At 38.8% G+C, this 24470-nt stretch overlaps 1 protein-coding gene across 2 annotated transcripts; it reads left to right on the forward strand.

Moving 5' to 3' along the window:
- The first annotated feature begins 1660 nt into the window (after window positions 1-1660).
- On the forward strand, window positions 1661-23618 carry klhdc3 (kelch domain containing 3). Of its 2 annotated transcripts, XM_088385109.1 has the most exons (12): window positions 1662-1819; window positions 3390-3455; window positions 3881-4101; window positions 4998-5174; window positions 5842-5957; window positions 7047-7118; window positions 7835-8048; window positions 8197-8283; window positions 9534-9642; window positions 18655-18728; window positions 20101-20179; window positions 20962-23618. In XM_088385109.1, exons 3-12 carry the CDS (start codon window positions 3948-3950, stop codon window positions 21026-21028), a joined length of 1149 nt encoding a protein of 382 aa, XP_088241235.1. In that variant the 5' UTR covers window positions 1662-1819; window positions 3390-3455; window positions 3881-3947; the 3' UTR covers window positions 21029-23618. The 2 variants fall into 2 exon arrangements, with proteins under 2 accessions (XP_088241236.1, XP_088241235.1); XM_088385110.1 differs by lacking the exons at window positions 18655-18728; window positions 20101-20179; window positions 20962-23618 and adding an exon at window positions 9809-12182 and having other exon boundaries at window positions 1661-1819.
- The last annotated feature ends 852 nt before the right edge of the window (window positions 23619-24470 follow it).

Below are 24470 nucleotides of genomic sequence, written 5' to 3' on the forward strand. Positions count from 1 at the left end.
CACTGGTCTGCCTCCCTCCGGGAAAGCGCTCGAGACTTACTAAACACCTCCCCTAAATCGTGATATTCAGGAGGAACCAAAGAGAGATCAGGAGGTGAATTCTCTGATGCGATTATTAATCCAGATTACTACAGAGATTAATTGTTCAAGAGTCTCAGGTTCATCTCGGGAAGCCATCTGATTTTGAAGTTCCTCGGACAGTCCGCAAATTAAAGCTTTTTTTTGTCCAGCCTCTTTCCATCCACTTTTAGAGGCTAAAATCTTGAACTCGATGGCATAGTCTGCAGCTGATTGAGAGTCCTGACGTATTAGCTGGATTAATGAAAGGCTGATCAAAAACTCTTTGCATCTCCTCGGAAAATGAAGCAAATGATTCCAAGATTTCTGACTTTGATTCTCATAAGGCGTTGGCCCATCTTCCTGCTCTTCCCCGAAGCAAGTTGATGACATAGGCCAACTTTGAGCCATCGTCCAAATATGCACTTGCTTGTTGCTAAAAAAATAGGGAGCACTTTAACAGGAACCAGCCACAAGCTCCTACCCGAAATATTGTTCAGGCGATGGAATGTTGGGCTCCCGGTGAGGAAAAAAAGCTGTTGTCAGTGAGTTGGTATCTCCCAGATTAGAGATGCGGGGCTGACCAGGTGATGAAATCAGCAATGGGACGCTGGACGCCATCTGTGCGGCTATTGAGTTCACGATGGTGCAAAGGTTCTGAATAGAGTCCACAACAGTCTTCAGAAGATGCTCACGTTGACAATTGGGTCTCCTGAGTCTGCTGGGTCCATGATGGTCAGTACATACTGTCACGTTTAATCCAGGATTTGGACCCAGAAGCAGACAGTAGACATGAGTGGGAAACCAGTCTTTATGTACAAAATTTCAAAGTAACAACAGAAACATAGAAGGCATAGAAGGCAAACATTTCTGACAACGTGTAACTGAGTAATTCAAGTATATATAGAGAAAATGATGTATCTAATCCTATGTGAACAAATAAGGAACTATGTCATTAACATAACTATGCGATCAAATAAATGACCTACAGTCATAAAGGACAAAGCCACTAACACAGTGGTTCTTAACCTGGGTTCCATCAAACCCTAGGGGTTCGGTGAGTCGGTCTCAGGGGTTCGGCAGAGCTCCACTGTGGAGGTCCGAACATACCTGCTTTATCGTGTAAATTTATGATGATGCATGTCTGAACTGTTCTCGCAAAGGCAACAGCAGAAGTCACACTGATTTGCAGGTGTGTAATTTGTTGTGAGTTGTGTTGGTTTTGTTCTTTGAACAAGGTGATGTTCATGCATGGCTCATTTTGTGCACCGGTAAAAAAAAATGTCTTGAATTTGAAAAAAAATATTTTATTTTCCACTAAAGAGGGGTTTGGTGAATGTGCATATGAAACTAGTGGGGTTAACCACTGCACCATGACAGTGTCGCCCCCATCTGGTGCCTTACCAGGCTTATGATCGTCATGATGACAGTCGTAATATGAAGGCATTATTTACATAAGCAGGCAGTAGATGCCCTACTTTTCCTTCTACGGAAGCGAACTGGTCAGTCCTGCAATGCACGTTGAACAATTAACATTCCTAGACGCCGTGCCTTACCAGAAAAAAACCGGAACTGTAAGTGATTTCGAGCCGTCTCCGTCACATGACTGCCATGAGCGTGACAGTTGAGTCGTGAATGAGGCGATAGGGGGCGCACTCTCTCCCTTGCCGACACGTCACAGCGTCCCTTCAAGGGGCTCCCTTGCCTGCCTTGCAGCCAGTGTTCAAAAACATCATTGAATCACCTCCGACTCTTCTCCAAGGTAGCTATGCTAAACATACTAACATGAGAACTTATTGGCTGTCGTGGCGTGCACTCACCAACCTTGTGTTTTATCCAAATAAACGTCGCTGTTATAACTCTTGTCATTTTCTAGTCGGGCATGCGCTAAATAAGGTAGCGTAGATTAGCTTTAGCCTAGCTTACTCGCCAAGAGTCTCATACTATCGCTTGACTGCGGAACAAGATAACATTAAGATCGTCTATGTTGGTTGTGACAACCTTGCTGTCTTTTACAGACATGACGCTAAAAACGTCCTGTTAAACCTAACTAGCTGGTGGATGAAGCTGTGGGAAGGTGTCATGGCTCTGCCCCACTGAGTCTAATGTTGATGTTCCTAAATCAGACACATGATCGCTTATGACACTTTGGATTGTGGACCCATTTCACCACCTCTCAAGTGGTGGTTATACTTAAACCTTCTGCAGAAGACAACATGCCGTTGTGCAAACCCAGTGTTGCTTCTAATGTATGTACAGACGTGTGTATTGTATAATACACAGCACAGCATCTACAGTATGTGTGATAAAGTAAAATAATCGTAGTTTAGATCTGGTGTTACCCCTCTGATAGGGGGGGGGGCTCAAAATAGATAGGGTCGCTTAGGGATGTATTTTTAAGAGCAAACAAAGGTTGGGGGTCAACAAGAAAGTGGGTCATTAAACAGAATGGGGACAGAGTGGGGGCTGCAAAATGTTTTGCTCGCATGGGCCTCTATTGTTAAATATTCGGTCTCTAATACTGAGTATTAGATCGTAAAAGCAAGAATGTGTTTCTTATCAACTCCCCTCCCAAACTATTCATTCATGGTGTTGCGAGTGGAAGTGTGCTGCACTTCTTTGTCCTTCATGGAATGAGACCAAAGAATGTCAGAGACCTGTTATTAGCACCCATAAGAACTTTTTTCAACTGTGCAAAAATGCATGATATGTCTAATACACACAAATAATACTGTTCTGGACAAAATTAGGTTATGGTAAATGGACTACACTTTGCGATTTATCTCCTATTTTGTTGCACAACCTTTTCAGGCTAAACCTTTTCAGATTAACATTACCAGCAAACGAGTTCTGTAAGTCATTGAGACTTGCAAGAATTTTGTCCCACTTCTCATGAGCAAACTGCTTCAGCTGTCTCACATTTTAAAGGCGTATTCGCCTGTCTGCAATTTTCGGCACCTTGCACAGATGTTCGGTAAGATTTAGATCTGCTATCATAGGAAGTCACTTCAGAATAGTCATTGGTTTTGTTCTTTGCTGTTCTTGGGTGGTTTTAGCGGAGAAGCACATTTTGCTCTTAGATTATTGAGATTTGTGATCATAATAGTAAATTTCAGAATGATTATAGTCATGATACTTTGATTACTGTGAGCATAATTACGTGATCAGATGCGGTGGAAATGTACATCACAACAGCCAATTAGAGTTGACATTTTCCTGCCCTACCTTTTTTTTTGCAAGTTTTAGTTTAAAGTTTGATTTTTTTCCCCCCTCCGTTTGTGCTGTATCGCCCTGCTCCACTTAATCTTCATATTTTATATTATGCTACACAGATCCAAGACACCCTGTGCAAGAGCCAGCCCAAGAACATAACCAAGCTTCTTCCATGTTTCACTACGGTACTGTTTTTTTTTTTTTTTTATGCCTCCATTTAGTGTCTGTAAAAAAACGTTACCAAAAAACCTGTTATGCATTTTGCCAAATTCCAGTCCCACCAGTTGTAACTATTTTCTTTCTTTGGAAGGGAATCAACAATTTTTTTTTTTTTTTTTCTTTCTCTTAAATGTATACAGAGGAGCCTCCAAAGTTGGAAACAACTTTCATTGATGTTGGGTGACTTGTGAGTTGTTCACATTTCAAAACAAATACATGTCTTATAGGAAATAATCTATTTTTTTCCAGACCTAAGATGCACAGGTAATGTTTGAAGTACAATTTTTAACTTGTCTTGATGAAATGAGGAGTTAAGCTAGTCCAGGAAATGTTCTTTAGTTACCACCAGAGTTTTTTTTTTTTTTTTTTCAACTCCTTTTTGTGTTCACAGGTTCAATGGTGGCAATTGATCTGATGGTGATGAAGTGATTGACTACGCAGAGGTGCAGGCGAGTGGAATGTTGCGCTGGTCGGTCCACCTTGAAGGAGGGCCACGGAGAGTCAATCATGCCGCAGTGGCCGTGGGGCACAAGGTCTACACCTTTGGGGGCTACTGCTCCGGCGAAGACTATGAGACGCTCCGTCAGATCGATGTGCATGTTTTCAACACTGGTAAGTTAGAATGGATAAACTCAAGGCTTCCATTTATGTTTTGCAAGTAGTCAAGCTTGCATTAAAATGTCTTGTGTTGCTGCTATGTGAAAGTTTTTCATGACCTTTAAAAAAGTCATTGTTAGAGATTTGCTCACTCCAACTTATTTCGCAAGAACCACACGAGAGACAAGCAAGTTCTTTTAGACACCTGCAGGTGGAGAGCTCACACGTTGAAGGAGTGAAGTCTGAAACTCTCCCAACTGCAAGGACATATTTATTAAGAGAAAGAGTGGGGGCAAGAGTAGACTGAATAGGAAGCCCTTGTGCTCTAGTCAAAACATATCAGGGGGTGTTTTACGACCTTGTGTAGAATGGGATTCATTACCGGTTGCATTCCAACATAGTCATACGATAAGGATACTCTGTAAAACCCTAACAGTCATACTGAAGTAAATGTACAGAATGTGCTTGCTTGAGAAATTGTCTACATTTTGCATCCCTTTTTATTGCTATTTGTTTTAGTCAGCCTCCACTTGGTTAGAATTTCTAAATAATTGTTCACAAAACAAGAAGATGGCTTATGCTCATTTGAATTGGAGATGAGAACATCTCAGCTGTTGTTTCCTGATTTCATCAGGTCGCTTGCTCTCCGTGTCTTCCCTTTGGTGTCAGTTCCGCAGCAGTGCCTGCTGTCACGCCGTTTTACCTTTTGATCGATTTTTAAAAATATTTTCCCCCCCTTTCTGTCAGCTGCAAATGAGTAATTGGTGAAATATTATCCAGCAAGACTAACATAAATAAAACAGTTCAGGAAAATGTATCCACAAACCAATCATCTGGGAATGTAAGAGAGGTCTAAACTTGCCCGCATTGCGTTACCATCTTATTAATTCCTTGACAATTTAATGCCGTAGTGTCCATGCGCTGGATGAACTTGCCCCCAGTGAGGCCATTGGGACATGAGCGGACTCGTGAAGTGCCATACATGCGTTATGGTCACACGGCGGTGCTACTGGATGAGACCATCTACTTGTGGGGGGGGCGCAATGACACCGAAGGGGCCTGCAATGTGCTGTATGCATTCGACGTCAGTAAGTAGAGAATGCTCACAATATATCTACAAACCTTTCTGCATTGATAGTCTGGTACTTCCTTAAGCAGAATAATCATGATATTAAATTTTCTTGTGCCTAAAATATATAAGATATATACACATAGGTGTGAATTAGGGTTGGAATGGTTCACAAAATCCACATTTTTCTCTTACTTGGCAAAGGAAGTTTTGTTTAACAAATGTTTAAAAAAAGTAGTTTAGAGGTGCAATGGTTAATTGTTAATCAATTAGCAAAATAATTGACACATTTCACATTGTCGAAACCCTATAGTAGAATTTCAGCCTCTCTCACTCAACGGTAAATATACTCAAATTTGTGCAGTCCCCCCCAAAAGCAGACTGATGATCTTTCAGGTGAATCAAAATACAACATCAGTTGGGATAGACTACGACACTCATGAGAATAAAAAGAATAGAAAATTTGAGCTTGCGTTGTTTGTGGTATATTTTTGTTAAGACTGTTTTACAGGCTATCCTTTAATTGAACCCACTATTGAAAACTCCAATGCAGATATTTATTCCTTGCTATATAATACAACTAAGCCAAAATAGCATGTGTAACACACACCAAATCTCTGCTTACTTTTTACCAGAGGTTTGATGTAAAGTACTGACAATTAATTCAAGCTATCCCTGTTCTCTAGATACCCACAGATGGTTCACACCCAAAATATCTGGGACCGTTCCAGGGGCAAGAGATGGCCACTCGGCCTGTGTACTCTTGAAGGCGATGTATATATTTGGAGGTTACGAGCAGCTGGTGAGTCTTTGTCCTGTTTCTTTCTGGGTAATGGAAAAAAAATATGTAGCGAAAGATACTTGTCCAGTAACTCCACTTGGAAAAACTACATACACGAAGATCGATGAGGGGGGTGTCAGGTCTAAGGACCATCAGACATTATTTTACACATTGAAAGAAGAGGAAAAGACAACCAGTATTCTTTTTGCTCGCGAGGAGAATTACGTAGAAGGCCCAGTTACAGACCTCCACCAATTCGGAGCTCCTTTTCCGCTATCTCCTCTTTTTATTTTGGTTGCCCTGGTTACAAAAGGCGTTGCTACACTAAACGGAGGGGCGATTGTGGCTGTAGCAACGCTGATTAGCTAACTAACAAATGTTATGTGGTGCGAGGCCTTGGCCAATTCGTGACCCCAGTAATGCAGAGTCTGTCCTTAGTTGGTTGGCAGCCTCGTTTTAGGCTGCGATCTCCAAACGTCCTGGGTGCCGTGTCCCTGTAAAACAATGCTCTAGACTTTCTTGCTAAGTTTCACACAATAATAATAATAAGTAAATAATCAGATACCTCTCGTGCAAACACTCCAACAAACATTAAGTAAATCTGAGATAACTTGCATGAAGTCTAGTTGAGTAAATATGGGAGGACTTATGTGCAACTACTTCAACATGTATATCTTTACTGTAACACTTTATATCAAAGAAAAACTGTCCCGGTCAATAACAATTTATGAATAGAAACTACAAGGTTTATTAAGAGAAAGAACTTCTCTCGAACTACACAAAGAATAAAGGTGTTCTGTTCATAACTAGTGAGGGCCTCTCACAGATAAGAAAGGAAGGGAGTCTAAGAACTCCCCGGAACTAGACAGACATCTTTGTTTAAGCAAACATATGAGGCCTCCGGTTCAGGCCGACCAGCGCTTCTGCAAAAACAATTATTCCAACAGGGGGGAAAAGATTAATATGCAGTGTTCCAATGTGTTATCTTAGAAAGTAGTCAGATGGTGACCAATATATATGTGTGCCTTAGACTTGTTGGCAAATTGAGTTCAGTATGAATGGTCTAGTGAAAATTCAAGTATTTAATTCCTTTCATGTCCTGCTCTCTAGGCTGATTGCTTCTCCAATGATATCCACAAGCTGGACACCACTACCATGCATTGGTCTTTAATTGATACCATGGTAAGTTTAAAAAAATATATATACTTTTTTTTAATCTTTAATTGAAAAGTAGGGAAATGTTAGCTCATCCAGCAAGGCTTAATTCATTCACTCCTGCAAATATCTCTAGTTTTCAGGATCATACGCATTCTAACTAGAGGACTGGCCACCACAGTCTATAAAGCAAATGTTTTAAAAGGCCAACCACACAATTTAGAACTTTTTATCAGTGTCCAGTGCATGGAGTACCTCTGCAATAAACACGATCATTAAATCAGCATCTTATATTGTACAGCACATCTGCCATGTGCACAATTATTTAGAATTATTAAAGTAAAGTTCTACTTGTTAATTTTACATCAATTAATTAAACATGTTTTTATTCATGCTGAGTGCACATATTTGAACGACTCTGATTAAGGGTTATTCAGCTCACTGATTTACCATCCATTTGATTGCAATCACTTTTAGTTAAAATTCCATAAAATTGGATTTATTTTTCTTTTGATTACTCTATTCCAACTGCTAAATAAGAGTGTTCCCCTCTGGCACTCTGGTTGTTTCTTTTAATAGCGTCCACTAGGTGTCACAATTTCCCTTTTTGTCTCATCTCAGTGTAAAGATAACAATTAACTGTGATGTGGGGTTAAAAGATATGAAAATTAATTTGTAATCATTCCGTTATTTTGATTTGATTGTTTTTATTTATTTATTTTTAAACAAATTTTTCCTTTTAGGGCATTCCAGCAAGCTGGCGAGACTTCCACTCAGCAACCATCATTGGTACAAAAATGTTTGTATTTGGAGGGCGAGGAGACCATTTCGGTCCATTCCACTCCCACAATGAGATCTACTGCAACCAGATAGAAGTTTTTGATACGCAGACCAATACCTGGCTGAGCAGCCCCGCAACACAGCTCTCACCTGATGGACGAAGAAGTCACTCAGCTTGTAAGGAACTCATTCAACTTGTTCAGCACTGCTATTTAGCTTCAAATCTTGCAATTCATCCCAGCGGGTTGTTATTTATCCAAATATTATTAATCTTTATGCTCAATGGTTAATATAATCCCCCATTCTTGTCCATGTGTATATGTAGTTTGCTACAAGGGAGAGTTATACATATTCGGAGGATACAATGCCAATATGGACCAGCACTTCAATGATCTCTGGAAATTCAGTCCAGGTGAATGCTTTTTACATCTCTCAGTTGCTCTTTCGCTTGTGCCCTGTGATTGGCTGGCAACCAGTTAAGAGTGTGCCTTGCCTACTCCCCATGTACTGCTGCGATAGGCTACGACCCTCGTGAGGGTAAGCTGTTCAGAAAACAAATAAATCTTTGTTCTAATGTTCAGTGCAGTCAACCAATCTAATGTTTTGCCAAGCGTGTGTGTATGTTGTATCTCCCACAGCACGGTCTCCCTCAGGATTTATTTTATCCCTATATACCAGGATGGTGAAATGTTTGCAGGCAGTTCAGGGCTAATATAGTAAATATATTAAAATATTCAATACATAAGAAGACACTTCAAACAAACTTAAGAATATGTTTATGGACATATTTTGAAATATTCATAAGTCCTCCTAATTTGAACCACAACTATCCTCAAAGTTGAAGTGAACAGTTTTCAGAAGAATTATCAAGAGTTTTACACTTCAAACGGCTGACTTGTGGATATGCCTGGTTATATGTTTTTGATCTATGGCAGGGGTCACCAACGTACTGCCCGCAGGCTCCCAAGAATCTCATAAGTAGATCTATAGAAGTATTGCCTAATGATTTTATTCTGTTTCCTAATTATTGTGAGATGTAATTAGCGTGATCAATGTCTTCGCTTATTTTTCAGGAATGTGTACCAAACTGGTAGGTAGCCCTTCCCAAAAATTGATCTCAGCTTGAAAAAGGTTGGTGACCCCTGATCACCTAATTAGGGCAACCCATGATGAGTTTTATAATAGATACATTTGTTGATTATTTGTTGATTAATTAATGAATGGGGAGAAACATAACAAAGCAGAACAATTTTCTAAATCCAAAGTGCAGAAAATGCACTAACATTAGTAATGATCTAGTTGATTGTTTGGGATGTAACATGTTAGAAAATAGACAAAATTATTGATCATTGTTTTGCAAAGCAAAGTTAAATAAAAAAAAATTAGGTCTGCATTCATGGAAGATTACGGAAATTTGAGAATGTTCTCTGGCAGAAATTTATTGATAAAGTGACTATCGATTAATTTGATAATTGATTAGTTGTCGATCAATTGTTGGAGTATACATTTTTTAAATTGCATCAAAGAAAGTAAAATCTTCATGGTCAATCTAGGGCAGAAAGCAGTGAACGGGTTTGTATGTATAACATGTCAATACGGTACTGTATGCATCTTTTTATCCCCAAATAATCAACATCATTATCAATGTGTGTTACTCTACAGAAGCCTTTTTATGGACAAAAATAGAACCCAAGGGGAAAGGCCCATGTCCTCGGAGACGTCAGTGCTGCTGCATGGTTGGAGATCGAATCATCCTCTTTGGAGGAACCAGGTAAAGCAAAAAAGATTTAAATAGTTTGTCACATACAGTAGATACAGCTTTGCATGTTAGTCACTGATTAGTCAAGCTTTGATACACAACTACTCGTCGTATTTATTGACATTCTCAAGTAAGACGGATTAGTTTAACTTCTAATTTAAATCACGATCAAATTTAGGGGAAGGGCTGCTCTCTCTTCCCTACATGCCAATGTGATGGTCTGGCTCCTGTAGACGATCGCCTGGGATGATTTCATTGGTGGTCATAAGGCAGTAATGATAACTGACTGGTACCTGCTAAGGTGCCACTGTGCTGTTTCTAGGCCAGTAGCCAGCGGACTAATGAGGGAGCTAACGGCTTTTAGATGGCCCAGCATAGTTAGGACCTGGGCTATTGTTATCACAAAGCTGAGTTATCAGTCAAAACCCCGCTGGGAAAACCTGATAGTGCAGATGGGAAGGTTGCGGATAAGAGTCCTCTCAGCCCCACTACGTCTACAGGCCCGAAATCCTTCAGACCTCAAATCATGATAACTCAGTCTGGATGGCCTCTGTATCATAGGTTTAATTACAGTACAAATAATATTACTTCCACACATGGACAAAATTGTTGGTTCCCCTCTGTTAATGAAAGAAAACGCCACAATTTTCACAAAAATAATTTGCAACTGACTCAGTTCTTGGTTAAAACATGTAAGATTGAGATCAGTTCTTGGTTAAAACCACACCTAAAGTATTCAGTGATTATCAGAGCTACATTGTTTTAACCGCAGTACAGTAATGATCGATAACTGCACTGCTCTGAGATCTTATCAAAATTGAGAAAACATTTTTTTTCGGTTTCTCAGTGTCAAACTGTGTTTCATTTAGATATTGTAAGCATTGCAAATTTTGGCAGCAATTTAGGTCAGAAAATGTCCCGAAATATGTTACTTGTATTACTTTGAATACGTTTAAGCCTTGGGAAGGTGCTACTTTTAAATTCTCTTGTTCTTAAAAAAATAATTTCCATCCGTTGCCTAAAATTTATAATCCTAAAATTATCACTGGTTTATAGTGAGGCATTTTTGCAGTATGAGAAGCACATTTTTCCGAATGGCTTTATTCAGATAAGTAACAACAGACTAAAGATGTTGACAATAATCTGTGTTTGATTTTTTTTTTTTTTTTTTTACCTTAAATACAATGTAATCTTAAATGTTGAATATAATCTGTTCCGAGATGCTGGGCAATGTCCAGTTTGATGATTTCAGGAGAAAAAATCCCAACAGGCCCTAATAGAAAGTTGCACCGTTCCATGATAAAACGTTTATTAAATGTACAAGCCATATTTGAACTTGTTTTTAATGGTGACGTAAGTGTACAAATAAGGTCCACATTTTACATTTGTTGAACAACAAAACACTAAACTTAAAATAGCAAATGAGTAATCAAAGTCACGTTTTTTAAGCACCATTAAAAAAAAGTGTAATGTTACACTTTAAATTCACAGGACACTACTCTAAGCAAAATCATTTTTAAGTGAACCAGAAATAAAAGCCATGTTAAGATAAATAATGTACCTTTTGTTTTTGTGTCTTGCAAAGTTAGCCTGCCTCAATTTGTGTTGTACAGTCAAACATACCTAAACACTGATTTGTTTCTCCTGGATATCCCTATCCCCTGGATTAGCCCATAGTGGATTTCACCGGGACTCGATTTCCTGTTGAGAACAAACTGGGCTTAACTTGGTAAAATTCATCAGTTAGTGTGGTTACAATCACGGGAACAATGAAAGAAACAACACACGAATTCCACAATCTTCAAATCAATGGTCTTCTCAATTTAGTCCACTTGTACTTTATGTCTGGTTGGCCCAAACCATTGTTTTTGTTACTTTACACATAGGTGAGATCTTAAGACTCGAGTTGACCACACATTTCTATTGACTGGCATTTCATGTTTGTTTGGATGAGCACCTGTAAGCTTCTTACGCACAGGAACTCCCATAAGAACGAGTACACACTGTAGTAAGACGCACAAATGCTCACTAAGTGGCTTCTAAGTAGTTTGTTTTCTTATTATTATTACTTCCTTTATTATTATTTTTTGCAATCAAGATTGCCCATCCGTGTTAATTTGCACTCCAAGATGGTAATAGAGAGGTCTTTTTTTTTTTATTTATTTTTTTTATTTTCACTTTAAACTTTTCTGTTATAAAGGGGCCTGGTTCGTGTGTTTGTTTTTACATGACCTAACAACAGGAGGGCAGTTAACAGGCCTAAAAAGTTATTGGTATCTGTCTTTATGCAGCTGACGAATGCTTGCACAGGCCCCATGAATTATGCGCCGGACACGTTGCTTGTGTTCTTTTGTGAGTCTGCTCATTTGGTAGGTCGGCCCAAGGAAATTGTGTTCAAATTTATGGCTCTCATTTTGTTTGCCTGGGTTGGTTGTCCTTTCAGACTGATCTTGAACAGAGCCCCTCTGTTGATATTTATTCTCAGTCTTAGATTTGTGTTGGCAATTATTTATTGCTTTAGTGAAGTACAATAAAACCCCGGAACTCCCAAATCGCCCAGCTTTCAAAGGCATTTTGATGTGTGAAATGATCAGTCTGAGCTAAATGCAGCAGGTGAGTAAGATGTATAGGATATAATAATTGGTTTTAGACAAAAAGATCATTAATACAGGTTATTCAGAGTCCATGTGTCATTTTTGCACAGGAATTGACCCAATTTATAGCATGCTTCCGAAATGGAGTGTACACATTGCTTAAGGGTAAATGGCTGGATAGTTTTGGCAGCCTAGAGTGCCACTTACGTTAGTGTAAATTGGCATGCTGAGCTCCAGAGAGGCGCGAAATTCTGCCCCATCACTGATTTATGACCTGAGGGAGCATTCTTTCTCACGGAGTGCAATTTGATCTGCCCTTACCACCTCTGCTACACTCATTTGCCGAGACCTGCTCATTGCCCCACGAAGGACGACCCATGCATGACTAACTCCACCTGCACTGACCTTCACCTACCAAAGCAATTAACTGCCTACCCTGCAAAGTGAAACATCCAATATCTCTGAGCTCCATGCAAGTCACTGAACATACTCCAGCTTTATAAATTATCTTGTTTAGCTTTAAGTGGCACAGCTAAGATGAGTGCACAACATTCTATGGTAATGGTAAATTGCTAAATTATTTTTAAGACTGGGAACTGGGCATCGTTTGAGGGGTATAGTGGGACAAGGACATAACAGATTGGCACACTGTGAGCAGACAGATTCCAAGCTGTTTGGGAGAATCTACTGCTTGTCATAATAAAATGTCTTTGTACCATAATATAAATATAAAATCTTGTTTGACATAATCTCTAAGTTTTTATTATTATTGCAATTGATTCAACCAAGAGGACTACACTAACAAATATTGTAATTAGTTAAAAAATATTACTAATGTCTTATATTTCTTTTAAAATGTAAAGCATTCCCAAGTGCATTGACTCGAGATTAAATGCATTTTTGTTTCAACACCTTTGTAGTTCCTTTTGTTTAAAAAGTAGTATTTTAATAAAGCCTTTAATTGTAGTGTAGAAGCTGTTTTGTAGATTTCAAACAAATCTTGCCAAATTGAATTTATTCTTAAAGCAAATCATTTTCATTACTGAATAAGATAAGCAGTCTACAAAATGCTTTAGATGTTTGGCGGTATAGAAGTCATAGTTTTCAAGTTGTTGGCCCGTGCGTCTAGCTCGAGAGACTGTGTGGTTGCTTACGACTCGTTTCAAGGGAGACCACATAGCAGGTAATCTCACTGGTAGCCAAAACATCCCAACACAAAACCTCTTGTTTATTCCACCAAAATCTCACCATGATATTTAATCTGGGTGGAATTTGACTAATGAATTTAAAACAGCAATTTGCTGAGCCAGTGATTTTCTACCTTGTCCACTGATCTTGTTTTGCTGATCAGGAGGTCAAAAGTCTGGTGCCTCGATATCACCTATTATACCATTTAGCACCTTATCAATGGCGGAAAGGGCTGCTGTTATGATAGTCCAGCTGGCTAAAGTGTAGCTTATCACCATTGAACCTGATAGTTTCAATTTTAGACTAAACACTACGTTGGACTTTGCCAGTTGATTATTGAACTGTTTTTTTTTCTTTGTCCTTCCCTAATGTATTTTATATAATGCTAATGACACCTTATACATTTTAACTTTGAATTTATGGTCAAACCCTTGTACATCGTTGTCCATTGCAGCTGCACTTGTCGTATTCCATTTTAAGACATGCTACGGAGACGCTTGGCTCCACGCAAACACGATTATCAATTCTTCAGTTATACACATGCTGTCATTATCCCTTTAGTGTCAAAGGGTAGGTTGCAGAGGTTTCCTTTTAGGAATTGACAGTCGTCTTTTGTGTGTGTTTCATATGGCTGAGATAAAACTTGTCAAACAGCGAGGTGACCTGAGATGGATTTGGGGCATCTCGCACGTGCGGTACAAGACCTTTGGGCAGCACAGCAATTCAGTGATTTACCCTTCAAAGACATTACCATGCTAGTATTTCATCTGCATCTTAACCCTCCTTAACCCACCAACAGCCTGTATACGTTATGGTGTCATAGGGGTGAGTGCTCCACGGCAGCTCAAATAAACAACCTGCATAGGTGACAATCTGTAATGTCATTCAAGTAAAATGACATGTAAAATAAAAGTCGAACATTGGATTCAATATTCCTGTCATGGTATTTTGTGGCAAATGTGCTCTGAAGAACAACAATTTATTTATTACATATTTAAATATTTTAGTTGTGACCAATTGTGACTAGAGGAAAGGATTTCTATAACTCAAGGTTTAAAGGCATCACATAATATGGTTTGCGATCAACCATGAAAAAGACAACCTGTTTCTGCTGTTCATTATTCAGTATTACAGCATCATCTTTAGTATCCTGCGCCATTTGGCCTTGACACCCATTTTATGAATTGCAGCTGGATAATGTGGCAAGAGTTTTAAAACTTTAATATGCCACCTCTACCACCTCCTATAGATTGTAACCAGCTGTGTTACGGCCAAAATAGTAATTCATGTCTTTCTTCTTTCCATCAGCTCCAAGTTTGTGTCGGTGTAATGTGATTAAAAAAAAAAACAACCCTGCAAAGAGAAGCCCAATAAATAAATGTGTGAATGGGCCAGTTTGCACTTTTGCTCCATTTGAAAGGCAAATTAGAGTTGTAGTCAAATCTTAGAATTTGAGATTTAGATATAATTAGCAACTGGCATTGTCTAATCTGAAGACAGGCATCTTCAGGAGCCAGAAGTAGTTAGTGTCTCACTCTCATCATGGGGCTACAGGTCTTAATCCAACTTCCAGCCACCACTCAGGAGGGGGCACAGATATGTTGGTAAGACTTGGTGAGACAGCAAAGATTAAGGCAGAAAAAAATGGATGAGAATCTAACAATGAGTGATAACAATTGGATTGACAAAACCTTCGTTTACTGTTTCTCAACAATCCAGTATGCCATTTTAAAATAAGTAAGCAACGGAAGCTTAATTAACATCACCAACCGTCAACAGTCCAATATAAAATTTGGATACACACATAGTTGTGCCTACAACCAGTGCATCTAGGTTCAGAAGTGGGACTCAAAATGCAGATTTTGCTTTATGACGGAATCTGTATCCCAGTGTTGATTAATTTTTGCCACAATTTTTACTAGAACCATCTGTTCCCCCTGTAAATCCATTTGTTTTTTTCTTCTTCTTCTCTAAAAGGTTTACAAAACTAATTAAAAGTGTCTGTTCAACCTGATAAGGTGTTTCACAGGAAGTTGTAGTGTGTGCGATAAGTTCCTGTGAGCTAGATGGTCCTGAAGGAGCAAAGTTCAATAGGATGTTGTAGCGAAAGGAACAGGATGAAGATCGTATCATTCCAAGAATGAGGATATCGCCAATGAAATGACTCAAAACACTCCAACAGATCATCAGCTGTAACTTTCCCAACCAACACTTGGCATTTCTTGCTGGTGTTTTTACAACACGGTTTGGCATTTTCATGGATGAATTCCCAATCTGGAATCCTCCTTGGCTCTGTAAGGTTCCCTCATTAGTTTTAGCACAGTAGTTGATTTTCTACTGTTTCAGTGGCCTACTTTCAAAGATAATTAGGTGGAGACGTCAGCGCTTTACTAGAGAAGACGGCAATTGGGTGATTAGACACCCTCAATGAGTGTTGTTTGAAATAGCAACCACTGTTGTTTTAGTGGGGGAGTATCGCTCTGGCTTCTTTTAGACTGGGAACCACCGTTGTTGCGGGGTCGGGACAACCAACTTTCACACGTAGTGATACTTTGCTGATCGAGTAACAAAGTGAACCATCAAACACCAGGACGCCACATAAAGTCAAACACTGTGACTTTCCCGCTTCCATCAACTCCCCCTTTTCCTTCCCTTACTTCTAAGATCTTTTTGGCTCGTTTTACAAAGAGCAATAAAACATTAATGTGCTGCTGGATTTCACACCCAGGCTAATATTGTCCATGAGTAGGCGAGAAAGTTGTCCCAGCAATACAGTTGTCATTTCTCTTGATGATCTTAAGGCATTTTCTTATCTGTACCTTTTTCACGCATCAGCATCCAAGGCTGACACTCTCTCGCTGTGTGAGTTGTTGACAGCGAGTGCGCTGCATTGTGTTCTCGAGACAGTGGAGTTACTTATGCTACTGTTGGTGTTATTCCAACATGTTCAACTTTTCATAACCTTTAACAACAAATGTTGAGGCACTGACAAGAATTAAAAACTCAACAAACAAATTGAGTTGCCAACAGCACGTATGATGATTGTCACATTAATTGGTTTTGCTTCCTGAACGACTGAACCCTTAATGGCTCAGACATATTTTTCTCTTTTACAAACTATTCCACTTGTCTCTTGCCTTATTGGGCTCATTTGTTTATCACATTATGATAGCAGTTTGGCAATTATCAACCATTAATGCACAATAGAACACATTATAAATCACAATTTGTTTTAAAATGTACAAAATCAAAGCGGGCATGTAAATTGCTAACTTAATCTGTTTCTTTCTACAGCAACTAGATACTACTAGCAACTAAGATAGGTGAAAATAATCCTCCATTATCTGGTGCTATTGAATCGGTCTGCACTTTTACAAGCCTGTTTCTTCTTGTCTTACGTGCAGTGCCCATTACTTGAGTTCGGTATGTCACATAGATTCCCTCCATCTAGTTTTCTGTGGTATTTTCCTTACCAACATTCCTGCTACCCCTAAACCAGTGGTGTCAAACGTATTTTTTTCGCGGGCTGCATTGTAGTCCTAGCTTCTTTCGGAGGGCCATTATGACTGTCAACCCAAATAAATGTATGAGCACCTCATATTATATACAGTAAAAGCTACAAAACAAAGTAACAAATAACTCATTTTCAAATCAGACAAGTAAAAACTGGTCAAATATTTAAAAAAAATAGATATTATTAAAAGTGAAGACAATTTGCAATTCTAGTAATGACGCAAATTTGATGCACAATTTGTCTTCGCGGGCCACATAAAATGATGTGGTGGGCCATATCTGGCCCCTGGGCCTTGAGTTTGACACCTGTGCCCTAAACTTTTTAGGCATGACACTTGAGTGATGGTACTGCCAGTCGGCCTATATGAAAGACGGGAAGCAAAGATAAGAGTCACCGGTGTTCCGATGATGGGATGGGGTTGTTGAAGGTATTCGATTGAAGGCTCTCTATAAGCCTGGGTGGATCACCTTTTTTTGGGGAAGGGGGCGTAATGACTTCCACAGCTGGCCCTCTGGGACGACTGTGCTCGTGCTCTGCTCCTCTCCTGGCTGCTTTAAGCCTCAAACATGTTTGTTTGGGGAAGATTAGGAGTGTAAACCCCTTACAACATCCTGAACACGCAGCGAGAGGGAGACGCGGTGGCGGAGACAGCGGGAAAGAGAAATAGAGATTGATGAGTTGGAAGGGTGTGGGGGATCCTCAAACTATTTAATCAACTCCCAAGTAGGGATGTACTGGTCCCATGTTTTCTCTCCTTTAATGTATGGTATAAAAAGGATGTTCAATAGAAGGTATGAATTTGCCCAAAAATAGATTTGCACCCTACTGGCCAATCATGACGATGTTGATTACATCTGAAACTCCTTTTGTCCTCAGTACTCAAGTGTGTCAGAAATGCCCCAATTTAAGTCCTATTGCCCGCCACGATAGAAAGTATGTTAAATGTATCTGCTTTATTTTCGTGTTCTTAAAGACGTGAGTTATTGCTACTGATATTTGGAGTCTTGGACTAATTTGTGTTATGGGGAATGAAATAACATATTGCAGAGCTGCTTAATGTTACTGCTGATTGTTAATTGTGACTCCTGCAATCTGATTAGTCAAATTGAATGCACTTGATTTCTTTATGATTGAAAATAAATCGGTGAAGTTACGGATAAATGAATGCATTACCAAAAAAAAAATACCATTGTATTGTTTTCATTTAAAACATCAGCAGTATTATTTCTTGTTTGCACTAGTTTGAATCAGGTGCTAACTTTTAATTCCGACTTGAGAGGTGTCCAATAAATCTAATTTGTTTTGTTGTTATTTATTTTATCAGTTTAGTTTCTCTTCTCTTGGCAGTGATGCACCGAGTGTGTTACAAGTGTGTTTGCATATGTGCATGTTGCCATGGCAGGAAACAGATGTGCAGTGATATGAACGGCAGCACATGTCTGGGAGGCTATCTGTATGGGCCAGCCTGTCTTACTGCACTGCTCAACTTCCTGTGGGCTTAAAATCAAGCTGGCCGTGATAAGGAGAGCTGAACGATGTGTCACCAGCACACCTTTTTTTTAATTTTTTTTAATCATATGTAATTTTTTGGTTAACAGTGATAAAATGTGCAAAGAAGTTTAATTAAATTACGTCCCAGTTTATAATGCAGTTTGTGGAGCAGAAGGTGATGCTGCCCTGTGTTAATTTCTTTCTCTTTGATAACTACAAGCTATTTTCTTGTTGCAGTCCCTGTCCTGAGCAAGGAATGGGTGATGAATTTGACCTCATGGATCATTCAGACCTCTACATCTTAGATTTCTGTGAGTATCTCTGTCACCCATCGCTTTCCCCCCACATATTTCCAAACTGATGTAGAGGGGCATTGTCTGTTAAATCTTTGGGACCTCTGCAGACAAAAGTCAGTTTGGTGAGCAAGATTGATTTTATTTTAAGGGATCGGCCAATTATCTGTCCCCCAAAATTAAGGAAATCGGGGCCCATTCTGATCCTGGGCGATCGGTCGATCGGTGCGCCCCTTGTGTGTATACGTATGTACGTATATGTTCCCTCTTTTAGCCTGAAGACAGACATATGGCCGTTGAAGTGTAAGCCAACTCCAAAGTACCAGCTCTATGCAAGCTTCTACTTCATATATACATTCATCTTAGATCATACGCATCCTCTGCATCACTTTAATAGCATTCAGATGAACATGATGAACAGTCCTTATACAGCATTCACGCCACTCAAGCCTATTCCATTATCAGCCGTGCAATACAAATGGCTTTGCTGTGGTTGACAGGTAATGAGTTGTTTAGCACACCATGACACCAAGAGTTGTTTCTTCTGTTCTCCTTACTCTGCCTTCACCATCATTTGAGTACATTCTGAACTGAATACAGATTTGCCTGAGCTCCTCTGGGATTGTGTGAAGTGAAGTGTTTGAAGTAGTTGCACTTTGTGGTTTGATTGCGACTGAAGCTCTTATGGTTCACCCACCTCGTTGAGACGGATTGTTTTCGAAGTGGTTGAATTTGTTGCTAGTCAACGTAAAGTTTGTGTTTTTATAAATAAGGACAGAGTTTCACAAGGAACCATTGCAGTGGTGTTTGCTGGTCTTTGCAACACTGCACATACTAGGTCAATTTTATGGGACGATGGCCCTGATCACCTGGGACCTCTCCGTACACAGAAGAATTCCCAAAAAAACATAAAATACAATTGAAAGTTTCAAATATATTCCAAGAAGGTTCCATCTGTACACAATTAGGAAAACAGGCCTCACCTGAATTTGTGCACTCAGAATAAGAATAAAAATTATGTTAGTCATAATCCCAAGGGGTAGCCAAAATTGAGTGTAAATCTAAATCGACTTTCTTCCTGTTCTCAGGTGAAATTAAATTCTTTAGTGCTCACAGCCTATATGTCAAAACACATTCAGTTGCTATGCAATTTTGTCCAGAATGAATGGCGTAGGTGTTTTCTTTATAGATAGGCACATTTGATTATGTTAATGCCTCATTCAGTTTTCACACAAGCCTCATGTTATTATGTGGTACACTTTATAACTTGAACAAGGTAATTTTCACAACATAGATCTAACTGCTTTTAATTATGTGACGTGGTTCCGTTCTAAATTGTGTTTCACTAATGTCTCTATCTTATGACTCATCCCTTTTTTCTTTATTTCAGGTCCTAATTTGAAAACATTATGCAAAATAGCTGTAATTCAGTACCGTCTGGAGCAGTCGGGCCTCCCGCATGATATCAGGTCTGACAAACATCCTGTTCTTAAACATATGCTACTTATTAAATTGTCCTTGTTGTTCTTCTGTGCTTTGCCATTGTTTAAAGAGACATGGACATTAAAACCGAATTCAATTTTGCCACTTGACGTCGTTTCTCTTGCATCATCACTACCACCTTGCAGTTCTTTTTAGAGTTCAGAGTTATTTTGAACCTACGTCTAGAGTTTCTTTTGTGTGCGTATATGTGTGAGAGAGACGTTGTGAGGTCATAAAATTCTGATAAATTCCCGGTACTCTTCAATGAAATCTCCTACCCCTGTGCCAATCCAACACATACACACACGCACAACACAAAAAAACGAACAAAGCCATTGAGAGGGACGGAGTGTTGAAACCAGAGCCAGTGATAACAATCTGGAGCTCAACCTCTGACCTGTCATCAGGTCAGTACTAGACCTTGTTGTCAGACACTGCTCCCGGTTCTCATATTACATCATAGCCTCCCCTCATCCAACTGATGTCACACACCATTAATTACAACTGCTTTGTATTGTAGGGCTATCACGTGTTCTTATTTAATTTAATCAAAATGTGAAAAGGAATGTGGTCAGTTGTCTCAGCTTGGATGAAAATTGATGCTGTATCTTGACCATTGTACAAAACTACAAAGGTTCCCCTGATTCTTTCTGTGACACCGCTTGACATCAAATGACGCAAACGTTATTAATATTATTTTTCAATTCATTTCATTATTATGTTGTTATCTTCATCATTGATTTTAGAAGTCTCTTTCTTTTCCGTCCAGGTGGGAACTGTCTGCCATGACCACCAACAGCAACATCAGCAGGCCAATCGTCTCCCCCCATGGCTGAAAGATAGCTGAATATGAAGCAGAAGCATATTTCTTTCCTGCCATGTCCACTTGAGCATGGATGAACTGTTTTGTCAAACACAGATCTGTGCTGGATTTAATCTCATTTATCCAAAAATGTCCCGCAAAGGACTTGTTTGGACTCAGTGGACTTTCTCATGCTCAGGATGTTTCACAAGAGGAAAAGAAAAATGGGTGAGACCCATTCACCCACACTCTCTCCCTCTCTCTTAATTTTTTGGGGGTGTTGTCATTTGAAATTCAATCAGCCTATGATAATCATAAACTTTGAAGCACAGAAAGAACTAGCAAAAAAAAAAAAAGAAAGCTAATGTTGATGTCATCAAACACAACTAAGCTTCTTTGAGAGAACACAATCTCTAGACGGAGACTTAAATAGTTCTTGAGAATGTACTTTTATGTCTATATATACCCGGCTTGTTCATTTGCAGCCAATGCGTAAAAATGTTGATTATTGGGTGTCGTGCTGGTTTTAAAAACAAAAGACTATTGAGATGCTTAACTTTTGCTCTTGCTTCATCACCAACCCGGCCGGGAGCGCCCCACTGCCACCCACTGCCCAACAGTGACTCAACTCTCATTTACTAGGCAGTTGTGACCACTTCAGCCATCTCAATGTCTTAAACAAGACCTTCCCATGTCAATACATAACATTTCTGTGGCTGTGCTGTTACTCACCTGCTAAACAACCCCCGCTTCGCTGTGCCAAATGTAAGAAATGAATCACAGTGTAATTGCATAGTGTAACATTTACACTTGTTGAATATGCATCACCAAACATTTTCTCTTTTAGACAATCCACGTGGTGTTAGACACTTTTCTCATTACTTGCTTGTTGACTCCAGAGGGAGCGTGCATGTTTCCATGCTCATAAGTGAGGTGATACAACTGCATAAGGGCTGCCTTAAAATTTTCCTCTCTATAACACTCATCCAGATTCATTTGATTATAAGTATAAATCATGAAACGTGTGTAATTTATTGCATATCACTTGAAATCACGAAACAGCTATTCATTTGCATTCTTTTTTTATGTTTGAGTGGTAAAAGTCTAGTTGAATTTTTCACCAGATATACGGGACAAATACTTAGGGCCGTCACCCACCTTGTTTTATAATTAAGCTCTTTCACAGAATTCATTTTGACATTGTAAACCAGTAAATAGTACAACAGATGCATTTAGTATTATTGAGGGAATACTACAATTCCTGTTTCTATTAAAAAAAATATGTTACAGTGCTGCTTATTATCCATCCATCCATCCATTCGTTTTCTGAACCGCTTATCCTCACTATTATTATTATTATAATTCATCCATACGTTATCTGAACCGCTAACCATCATGAGTGTCGCTGATGCGGTGGAGCCAATCCCAGTTGACTTGAGACAGATTATTATTATTATTGTCATTACTACTATTAGGGTATCTTTTCATGCGTGATTGTCATTGCTAAAATGTTTGTACAGTAGCTATATGCATAACCAAGGGTCTGTTCCTCTACTGTCATTTTTTTAACCTAATTCAAAAAAGACTAAAAATACATTTATTGAAGACTGTTTTCAGTCAAATCCATATTTACAGCCTCAACTCACTGTGTTACCTTTGTATGGAGGGTAAGAAGTGCTATGAGGTTCTTGTGACACAAGCAATAGGAGCTTTGTACTGTTGCAGAAGAAATTATGGCTAAAAGAAACCCAGCAGCAGCACCCTGGGCTCTTGCAGTGCATCGGCCTGCGTCATAAATGTTTACAAATCAGTTTACATTAAATTCCAGGTTTAAGACAGCAGATTAGGGCACTAAAGCATATCAGGACAGTCAGAGGAGACAAAATGCTGATCTACAATATAATAGAGACCACAAAGCAAAGATGGATTTTAACGCTCTTTCTCACTCGCGCACATTTACGTACTCACATGGACACCTCACACACAATACTGCTCACTAAATTAGTGCACACCAGCTCCTAAAAACAAGTCAACCACTGAATGGCCATCAGTAATTTGCTATTATTTCTAATTCTGTTGTATGGTGATGGTGTTTTTCCTTTTTTTTGTTTATTAATATGGGTGATGGAACACTTCAGGGACAAAAACACATTGATTGAAGGACACTGTTGGGCAACACATTTTACTCTGATAATGATGCATACACCTTCACTAATGATGCGATTGATGGGAGCGTTTGTTTAAATATTTTGACCTCATGTTTTTAATGGCTGTGATTTAACCCACCCTTTAAGATACAATTTTAAAAAATGTTGGAGGGGTGTGCCTTGGTTTCCAAAATGGGTAACGCTGTCGGGCTGTAGTACCAGCGACTGTATTGTGCACAGTGAGATGCCATAGTAGTATATTGTATCCATTTGTTATTATTAACAAATTGCGTACGGTAAAGGGACAAAATATAGAGTGTATTCAACATTTAATTATCCATATATACCTCACCTTTCACCTTGCTCACCTTTTTCCTTTTATTGTTTACTGTTTTCAGGACGATTGTAAAAGTTGGTCAGGACTTCCTCTGCAATATGATTTATAATGAAATCAGTAATAAATCTAAGACAGTTTGACTATAGTTGTCTTTTTGTGGGGATCGATTGCACTTCACTTCACTACAAAATTGCGATGCGATGTCAACATCTTTGCTAATTTTTCCTCAAAAATCTTACAAACTTCTTTGTAGGCAATAAAGAAAAAAAATTAAGATCGTACTACCTTAAATATAATATGACCAATTGGAAAAGATATAATAATATATATATATATATATATATATATATATATATATATATATATATATATATATATATATATATATATATATATATATATGTATATATATATATATATATATATATATATATATATATATATATTCGTGCAGGGCTCATTTACCTGCTGCCTATTAATTACGTAAAAGCACCCGTGGCTAAAGCCAAACTATGGCAGGGATTTTATTTTCTTGACCTGGATTTGACACCTCTAATGTTTCATCAAGTATTAAAGTGATATGTCTGCCAAGTAAATACAAGTACTCCTGTACCCCTGCACTGCTTTAATATATTTTACAACTGTGCAAAAAAATTGAGCAATTCTACATCCAAAATTGCTGTAGAAAATGTTGCTACTGTGTTTTTTTTATGCAGACCTGTGTAATTATTTGGTTGTGTCAGACAGGGGAGAAGAGACTTGTGTCAGGTATGCACTTGACTATCTTGAATGTGGATATATTGTGTTAATGAATGTCAAAAATGTCTTGAAAGGCTTAACCTGCAGAAACCTTCACGCAGGTGTTTTTCTTTTACTTCCCGTATTAACTGTCAAACCAGAAATCTCTTCAGAATCTCAAGTTCTGCTCTTGAATATTTTTTCCAATATTTATTCAGTTGCCTTCTCAGCAGACACGCCACTGTCAAGGTTAC

This window comes from Syngnathus floridae, chromosome 9, assembly GCF_059516105.1.
Source record: "Syngnathus floridae isolate MCC-2025c chromosome 9, RoL_Sflo_1.0, whole genome shotgun sequence".
NCBI classification, from domain to species: Eukaryota; Metazoa; Chordata; class Actinopteri; order Syngnathiformes; family Syngnathidae; genus Syngnathus; species Syngnathus floridae.